Source organism: Aythya fuligula, chromosome 21, assembly GCF_009819795.1.
Source record: "Aythya fuligula isolate bAytFul2 chromosome 21, bAytFul2.pri, whole genome shotgun sequence".
Classification (NCBI taxonomy): domain Eukaryota; kingdom Metazoa; phylum Chordata; class Aves; order Anseriformes; family Anatidae; genus Aythya; species Aythya fuligula.
Window position 1 is genome coordinate 7,701,083 of NC_045579.1, and position 9,403 is coordinate 7,710,485.

At 49.7% G+C, this 9,403-nt stretch overlaps 1 protein-coding gene across 1 annotated transcript; it reads left to right on the forward strand.

The window, feature by feature from the left end:
• The first annotated feature begins 5,124 nt into the window (after positions 1 to 5,124).
• Positions 5,125 to 6,906, forward strand: LOC116497643 (transcription factor HES-5-like). Its single transcript, XM_032201510.1, has 3 exons — positions 5,125 to 5,220; positions 5,525 to 5,705; positions 5,865 to 6,906. The coding sequence occupies exons 1-3, from the start codon at positions 5,155 to 5,157 to the stop codon at positions 6,122 to 6,124; spliced, it is 507 nt and encodes a 168-aa protein (XP_032057401.1). The 5' UTR covers positions 5,125 to 5,154; the 3' UTR covers positions 6,125 to 6,906.
• The last annotated feature ends 2,497 nt before the right edge of the window (positions 6,907 to 9,403 follow it).

Here is a 9,403-nt window from a genome sequence, read left to right on the forward strand (position 1 = left end):
GGCTTAACATCTGGCTGCAGGGGGAGGCGACAGTTGATGGTTTAACAGTCGTGCTTCCTTTTAAGTTTGGGATGCTGTTTTGATCCCCTATAAGCCTTTCTGAAATCCTGTTTTTAATAACATGGAAAGCATCCAGAAGACCAGGAATAATGCACTGGCTTTGCATTTTCAAAGTGCTTTACAAATACCAGCTAATGAATTCTCAGCAACCTCCTCTGCAAGATGAGGATGTATTATTAGTGACGTTTTACAAAAGAAGAAAATAAGGCAGAAAGGAGGAACCCAATATTTCAAACAGCCTCGTGGTTGCAGTGCTTCTATACCCAAGTGGTCCGTTTGGGACTTTTACAAAGATGCTCAGCACTCACTTTTGTATTAATTAGTTTTGTCAGCTCTGAAAAGCAGCCAGCTCCCCAGCTTGTGGGAGAACTTGGATTACCTGCCCAGACCACACTTGGAGTCGTGCCTCTCCTCAATAAGCAGATGCAAAAATTCTCCTTTGCTTTCAAGTTCAGCAGTGGGTTTTGAGAAGGATGTTCAGCACAATTTTTTCAAGTCCATGAACTGGCTGAAAAGGAAGATGCGTTCAAATGCTTGATCAGGAAATACTTGATAACCTCATCAAAAGAAATGAACTTGATCTCTTGGAAAAGCAAACCAAGATTTAGTTTGTTTATTCTTGCTCCTGGGGACCAACCAAGCCTCAATATTAAGCTGCTTCAGTTAACAGCTTCCCCCCCCAAACTAGCGCTGTAAATGCTCGTAGGCACAGTTTATGCTGCCAGCTACACAGGTGATCTTCTGGGGGTCGTTCTCCTACCCACTGCCTCTCTAGACTGTTTTCTTCAGAGCTGGGCTCTGTTTGTTGCACCACATTCCCTTGACACTGACATCTGACAAGGTGCCTTGCCTGGAGCATGATGGTGAGGGCATCCAACCCTGCCTTACATGCCATGTGAGTTCCTAAGCGTGTTCCTCTGCTAAACCTCTGCCCGGCTCTCGACTAGGTTATCTTGCTTCTGAAAAACCCCTCTTGTCAGGCAGATCCATCCTCATTCTGCTACCTGCTCAACCCACCTTGCCTGCCACACCAAGTGGTCCTTGGGACCAGACCCTGAAACCACCCTCACAATCCTAAACCTGCTCCTCTGAAATCTTTTCTCTGCAGGAGAACTTTTACTCCCCAGAATGTTTGGCAAGGCTGTCTGCTAAGTCTTGGAATTTTATCACGAGCTATATGATACTTACAGCCTTCAGTAGGAGTTCATGTCAGAAAGGTTTGTTAAACCCCTACAACTTTCAGCTCATTTCATGATTTGTTGAAGCCCAAATTTTGACATTTGAAAGGTTGGCATTAATACCAGATCAGTGTAAAAACTGAATACCACCATCATGAAAAAATAATAAATAAATAAAACACAGGGAAGGAAGTGCATGAGCTCAGCAGCTTGTGTTTGCTCCATCCCTTGGCAGTGCCAGGCTTCTCCCCTCCCCTAGTAGGAGCCGAGGCAGTGACTGATGGGCTCTGGGAGTTTCGGAGGGCTTTGGGAGCGTGTGTCCCCACTGGAGTCACCAGTATTTGGGGGGTTTAGGCTCTCCAAACTGGCAGCACGTGCAAGAAAACTGCTGTGGCTCGGCGCTGCCCCTGAGCTGGGACCAGCTGCACTACCAAGACCCTAACGCAGCACCAACCGGCATGGCTAGGTCCCCAGCAAGGGCAGGAGGAGAGGATATTTTCTGTGACTGTTTTATACAGGATTTTGAAGGAGGAGGGTGGTAAACACATAACATGGTGGCTCCCGCAAAGCCTGCTCCCAGGGCAATGTGTTCCTTTGAGACATAATTGATTCCTGCCATCAGGCACCAGCCTGCTCTCCCCCAGGGTCAGCGCTTTCCCACATCCAACCCCATTATCCCACAGACCATGCCTTTTGTACAACACACTCCAGCTATTCATGTGCAAAGCAGCTGTAATCCCCAGACCTTTCAGAGTCAATATACCAGGAAATAATAAATCCCTCTTGTGCACTCTTGAATATGCTGAGAGGTGACTTGTGGGAATTTCAGCTGGGCAGAAAAATAATAAATTCTCCTTAATTTTTAATTATTTGTAATACTCACTGTAGCAAGACTATGTCATTGGGGCATGACGATTTCAGGGTCACCCACACAAGCAGCTATGGAAATTGCTTTTGCCTCTAACAACCCTGAAAATGCAGATCGAGTTGTCTCATGTGTTTCTTAATGATCAAAGTCCACTTTCCTCCCCTTATGCACCTGGGAATGGCAGCATATTAAGCATTCTGAATCCAAAGAAAAACTAATTTTAAAGGTTAAACATGTAAAGAATGTACTTTACAGTAATTAAAGGTATTTTTGGCCAAGGTTCTGATGTCTAAAGAAGGCAGGATGATGCCATGCTAATGACATTTAATGTAATATTTTATACAGTCAGTCTAACAACAACATAACCTTTTCTCCTGGAAGAGGCAGGTTTCACTACACTTCCACTCTGTTGGTTCAGATGGAAGAATTATGTTTGGCTTGTGCTAGTGGAAGAGGCCAATCCTGAATAGCAAGCTCTGCAAGGTAATTTCTGGCAGGCAGGGTGAGGTGCACCTGGAGGGCTGGGAGAAGGGACCTTCCTCTGTGACACAACGGCAAGCAGTGGCTCATAAATTCAAAAAAAGTGTCAAAGAATTATTAGGGATCCCCTCCAATAGGCAGCACCCTGTCTTTCAAACCTCATCCAGAAAACACCATGAAGCAAATCACAGGAGGATAAAGCTGAAGGGGTGTGGTGACACTGCAGGGATTTGAACCCCTAGTGCCAAAACCTAGGAACCTCAGACACTAGGTCACGTCTGCACACGAGTGTGGCCCAACAGACAGACCCTTCAGTTACACCAGGCATTCAAAGATACCGTCAGCAGAGATCTATCAGCGTTGGTCTACGTGTTCTAGGTGTTCTCACTGCTGTCTTCCTCAGCAATACAGTTGCTATCACGGTACCCATGAAAGCTAGGGCAGAGCTGGTGCAGTCCTGAATCTCTTCTCTTTTACCTGTGCCCACAAACCTCTCCAGCAGTGCTAACCAGGGGCTGGCCTGAGGGAGAGGAGCTCACCAGAGGTCAGGCTGCACGCAGGACAGATCCTGCCCGGCCCTGCTTTGCAGCAGCGGTGACAAAGGGATGCCCCAGTACTGCAGCTGGCCACCCCGTGTGCGAACCTGAATCCCTGCCCCCTTGCCCCACGCTGCCCCTTTCTCCCGGTGAACACAAATCCCTGAGAAACTCCTGCCCGCACGGCCAAACACGCGCTTTTCAGCCGTGCTGAGTGAAAAAGCCGTGCGGGTTCAGAGTGCCCTGCTGACAGCGCGGGCTCCACAAAGGAGTTATTAGCACCAGGCTGTGTGGGTCTGAATTTCTCTGCGTTTCCCATACTTTTCCCCTATTGATAACATTTCTTGTTGGGACAATAGAAGTGTGCCTCGCAACTACTCACAACATTAGTGATGGTGCTTGAACCTGAATGATTTAAAGGGAAAGGATCCAACTCCCAAAAGACCATCTGGCTATCAGTTATAATACAGCAATAAAGGTCGGGGCTGCTTCTCAGGAGTTGGGAGAAAGATGTTCTTTGACATCGAAGAGTCTCTTTAACCAGCTTGGTACCATGCCTACCTGTCACCTCCCAGCTTCCAGGCCTGACACCCCTGCTCCCTTCTGAGGAGAGAGCGAGCACAGGACGCCCAGTGCTGGAGGAAGGCCAGTCAAAGACTACAGAAGAAAGGGCAACACCTTATTGTAGCTGGCAAAACCCAGGGCATGGTCTCTGAGCCGTATCTTATCTTGCATCATAATCTTTTGACCGGTTCAAAGTCTTCCTGAGATGACTTGTCTCCTGGCTTTCCCACAACATGGGGATAAAGGGCTCGGAGGACAACATCTGCCCTTAACAAAGAGCTAAGCCCATTCAGGCTGCACAATGCGAGCCATGAAGCTGGCTATTGCGGTGACACCTCCCTCCTTCCTTCCAACTGCCCCTTACGCGGGCTTTGCTTCAGGATTTCCAAGCAGGAACGTGTCTTTGGCTGTCTTACCTGGCCACACGCTTCCCCTCTCTGCTATTTCCATTTCCAGACCCTTCCAGGTGTGCAGGGAGCAGATGAGCCCACCTCCGTGCAGCTTTGCTCTAGAGCTTCCCAGCTGGCTTTCAGTGCTGCCTTGGGACAGAAACCAGAGACAGAAACCAGAGGTGACTCAAGTGTCCACAAAGATTCACTCTTTTTCTTGCCTTTCCTACAAAATAGGTAACGTTGGCTTAATTTTTAGCCCAGTCTGCAGCGGAGCAGGGCGATGCTCCTGGCTGGGACAAGAATGTGGCATGCCAGGAGCTGCTTGGCTGCCCTTAACAAAAGCAAAGGGAACACTGGTGCGATGGGCTCACTGCCCCGTGTGTTAATGGGGAAGAGACAGAGGTCACAATCTCCACTGGCTTCCCATTACTTATTTATTAACCCTGTCCACCACCCTGAGTGGCACACGTTGGGCCAACAGACCTGTTGTTTCACCACCTCAGCTCACCCGTTACTGCTGCAAAAAAGTGTAAGAACCGTATGGAGAAGCGCAAACACACGCACAGCCCCCAGCAAACTGCAGCTGGCAAGCTGGCTGCAAAGCGCCCTCTCAAGAAAGAGCAGCGAGATGTCCCTGGTGCTGTTGCTTTTCACCCTAAACAGCATTTCCCTCTCTTTTTTTCCTGCCTTCCCCGCAAAAGTGTGCCTCCTCCATGCCACAAATGTGCCTGGCACATGCAGGGCCTCCGGAATGCCACCGACCCCAGACAACCAGCTGGAGGCTCGGTGCTTTCCCAGATCCCTGGGCAGCCCCAGAGAGCTGGGCTGCACGCTCCACCAGTCGGCGTGGGCAGAAGGTTATTCTCTCCGGGGCATTTAGGATCAATGCACCGTGCACTGATGGATGCTTCCCCTATTGTTCGGCTGAGTGCCTGGATTGGCTGGAGGGCTGTGGGAAACACCAGCGACCCCGAGACTCACGTAGCTGCCAAAATGCTCCGAGGTATAAATAGAGGCGGCCGGTCGCTGCCAGAGCACAGCCGTGTGCTCAGTGCCCAGGCTGGAGAGCACCAGGAATGGCTCCCAGTAATGCTCTCGTGATCCACGTGGAGGAGAAACTGCTGCCAAAAGAAAAGAATAAAGTAAGTAGAGCCCCTAACGGGATCGGGCAGGTATGGTCAGGACTGGCCTGTGCCCCGTGCAAGGCGCTGCCTCTATCAAACAAGAATGACACGGGGAAAGATGAGATGAGGAGGGGGCATAAAATAGGGTAAGGAGACAGAAAGGGAAATACAGATTCTTTAAAATGAGACAACAGGTAGGCAGCATGGCAAAGGTCTCCTACAGAAAGTGTCCTGGAACTTTGAGCATGTCACGGCCTGGGTCAGGAGGGGCCAGCAGGCCAGGTGTCAGAAAACCCTAAACACCCTGCCCTGTCTCTTCCAGCTCAGGAAGCCGGTGGTGGAGAAAATGCGCCGGGACCGGATTAACAGCAGCATCGAGCAGCTGAAGCTGCTCCTGGAGAAGGAGTTCCAGAGGCACCAGCCCAACTCCAAGCTGGAGAAAGCCGACATCCTGGAGGTGGCTGTCAGCTACCTCAAACAGCAGAGCCAGCTGCAGGACCCAGGTGAGCACAGACACATCGATCACGGCCCACAGCCCACTCCCCTGGCCAGCACCACGCCAGCTCTGGTCCCACGAGCAAGGCTTGTGGACTTGGGCTCTTGGAAAAAGCTTCATGCATGGATCTTAACCCCCTGAATGTGTTTTTCTCTCTCTTTTCTAGCATTTGTCCACAAGAATCCAGAGCAGGACTTTAACAGCGGATACCTGCAGTGCCTCAAGGAAGCGATGCATTTTCTGTCCTACTATGAACCCAAGAGGGAAACCCAGGCCCAGCTCATCAAGCATTTCTGCAAAGCCCAGACGGGTACAGATGTCACGTACTCTCCTGCTCCTCGTAGGCCACCTCTGTCACCCTGTCTGCTCCCCAGAAAGCAGCCTGCCCAGAAGACCCCAGTTCCTACCATCTGGAGACCCTGGTAGACCTGCTGATGAACTTTGCTTTATTCCTATGTTTTGTTACAAAAAAAAAAATAGAGGGACCTGTGATTTAAGAGTCCCTCTTTACAGTAGGAAACATTGCTTTCCAGAGGTGGGAGGTCGCTCAGTAGTTTCCCTTCACAGTGAAGGAGTGTGCTTGTATCTGGCAGCAAAGCTGCTGCTCCTGGTGGTGGCTCCTTGCCAAAGAGAGGGCTGAGCGCTGTGGGGACGTGGAGCAAAATGCCCTCCAGTTCCCACCACCCCTTCCCTTGGCTATTGAGCCTGTGGCTGTCAGTGGAGATCTTTCTATGAACTCCCTGGGTCACTGGTTCAAGTGTTCCATTGTCTCCCGACAATGTGCTGGCCTTCCTAAAGCAGGAGCACTTTGGAGAATGTACTGTGTATCATAAAGAGAGTATTGAGCCTTTACCTTGTGAGTGAAAGATGGCATTCAGGAACGCCGATTCTTCTGAAGTTCCTGTGCTATTTTTAGTGAACCTCCTCACAGATCGTTATTATGATAACAGATAGCTGTAGGGAAAATTCTCTTCATGGCCAGGATGTGCTCTCTCCGTTGAGGGATAATTGATGCCTTTTGTAAAGGAAGTACCTGGGATATATCTTAGGTGAGGGCTGGGGAGGAAGGCAGGCAGTAAGTACTGTGTAAGCATTCACTGAACATGCTAATGAGCTTAAAAAGCTTTTATAAAGTCGTGATGTATTCATCCTGTGTGATGCTCAACTTTGGAGTCTTCGCTGTACAATACAATAAAAATGGTTTGAGTCCTTCAGCCTTTGGTTTGAAGTGATTAAAATGGATCATGTTCCAGGACTAAGAGCTGCACGTAGACACCGCAGTGGGGCAGCGAGCAGGAGGTGTCATTTTTTGAGCCCCTCATCCCCCTATTTGTGAAATTCACTTGGCAGAGCAGGGTTCAGATCCTGCGAAGCAGCCCTAGCTATCAGAGGGAAATTCACTTGGCAGAGCAGGGTTTCAGATCCTGCAAAGAAGCAGCCCCTGGAAAAGCTATCAAAAAAATGGAGGTGAAGTGGCACACTGAGCGGTGTGGCCCCAGGTACTTAACAGCAGCCTGTTCAGACCTCAGCAGATCACTGCTTTCACAACCAGCTTATTTCCCCCATTCCCCATTAATCTGCTCACCAACCTGAGCCCAGCCTTATGTTTTCTGTCCAGTTAAGAGGTGCTAACATGCACAGCTCCTAACAACTTCCACAGTTTGGTACTTGGGGATCTTACCCTTCTCCTGGAAACTACCCACAGTGGGGTGAGCTAGTTGTTGTCTCTTAATTTCAGCAACCACCTTCTCTTACCTAAACGTGGATTTTTTTTTTTTAAGCTGAAATGAAAGCTACCTACATATGGCTAAAAGAACACACACTTTGATAGCGATCAAAGATTAAGACAGCATTTCTTCTCCTAAGTTATTTCCCCATAATCTTTTCTTCAGGGATGTCGCTCTCTTCCTCTGACACCCACCTAAGGGTCCCAAACACGCCTTGGAGCTGAGATGCTCCGCCAGGCTTCAGCGGGTTTCTACCCAGCCTGGTGAAGAGTCAGCTTCTGTGCTAATTTTATATCATCCTCCCTTGGTGTTTTCAACCCACCCCAATCCAGAAAACAAACCTGCCATATCCTCTTAAGGGGAGATTTACCAGAGGCTGCCTACGCAGCTCGCACCAGCTGGGCGACCCATGGCAAGGGATTTGATTTGCAGCAGCACAATTCCTCCCTCCTGAGGGCAGTGAGAGCTGCACACTGGTGAGGAAGACGAGCACCTGTCCAGAAGGATGAGCTTGTCCTCCTCCCACACAGCTACACAGAGACTGGGCAGGGTGAGTGAGCAAACACATTCAGAAGGTAGAAGCAGGAAGAAAAGCCCAAGAAGGGGCTCCTTGAGTCACCCCAGAGCACCTGGACACCAGCAGCCTCACCAAAACAGCGCTCCCCACGGCAACATTCACTCACTTCTCCTTAGAAGAGTTCCCATTTTGTGCGTGGTCAGGACTCTTCACCTTTTGTTTTCCCTTCTCTTCAAAGTAAACTAAACCTGCACAAACCATCAGCTCACAATACTATTACCTAATCACAGTAACGTAATTACAGTAAACACAGTAATTTGGATATACGACAATTCTCTCATTCTTTCAAAGACATGCTAATGGCATAGAACTCCACTGGTCAACACTTCCACCTCCCGCCAGAGTGCCTGGGAGGGATGCCCTTGAAAAACTTCACTTCTGGCACATGTTTTTTTCCCCTGAACGCGATGAAACCAAAAATAGCTGATGTCATCAAGTGGCTGCTTATTTAGGGATCAAACAAACTCAGATCTCCTAGGGTGACCGGATCAGAGTGGATGCACACGTCACTACCTGCACCTGGCCAGTCCTCACCTGGTTTGGGATGCAGCCCTCAGACAGACAGAAAGGGCCAAAAATCCACCTCCTGGGCACATGGAGAACCTCTTCCCCTGCCTCATTATGGCTGCATGGAGCCCTCTGGTTCTTATTTTACCCCCAATGCACAAGCTGCTTGCGTGCTGTTCACCTGCCTGCCAACGCAGCGCAAGGTGGGCTCTTTGTACAGCTCTGCAATCCATCGGGAGCTGCCACCCGTGCTGCAGAGAGATTTGTTCTTTCTAACAAGCTCCTAAATAATTCAGAGGAGATATTTATAGATCTCCGTGTTGCTCGGTGATCTTGAAAAAGTCATTTCACCTTGCTGTGCTTGACTTGTCTTTGCCAATTAGTACAAGCTCCTGAATCCCAGCAACGTTCAAGCTGTTCACCTATGCCTGTGTTTTTAAATTAAGCCTAATTAAGGCAGCAGATTGACAGCAGGCTGGGGCAGTCAGGACTCAGGCAAAGGGTCCCAAAGCCCACAGCACCCTGACCAAGAGCGGTGGCATGGGGCTGCTGCTGTTCTGTGCTCTGCCTTGTTTGAAACACGTGGGGAAAGCAGAAAAGGGAGATCCACACCTACTGTTGGCAGGGCAGGGTGAGGGAGCGAGGGTGAGCTCCTGCTCTGCGGGCAGCGGGGGGATCCCAGCCCCTCCAGGGGTTCAGCACCGCCATACAAGTGCAGCACTTCTCATTTTCGCCTTCCAACGCCGCCTTCCTCCGAGCTCAGGCTCCCCAGTTACTTGCGAGCTGAGAGGCAGACCTCCGGTCCCTGAGGTCCCTGCGAAGCCGAGGTTATGTTTACAGTTTATTAATTATTATCACTTCTAATAATTGAATGCAAAGCTGCTTATTGCTACT

What these genes read in the sequence shown, in the direction of transcription:
- LOC116497643 (XM_032201510.1), top strand. Translation starts at nt 5,155, where the DNA reads ATGGCTCCCAGTAATGCTCTCGTGATCCACGTGGAGGAGAAACTGCTG. An exon ending in TGCCAAAAGAAAAGAATAAA is followed by an intron (nt 5,221 to 5,524) that starts GTAAGTAGAGCC and finishes TGTCTCTTCCAG; the next exon opens with CTCAGGAAGCCGGTGGTGGA. An exon ending in GAGCCAGCTGCAGGACCCAG is followed by an intron (nt 5,706 to 5,864) that starts GTGAGCACAGAC and finishes TCTCTTTTCTAG; the next exon opens with CATTTGTCCACAAGAATCCA.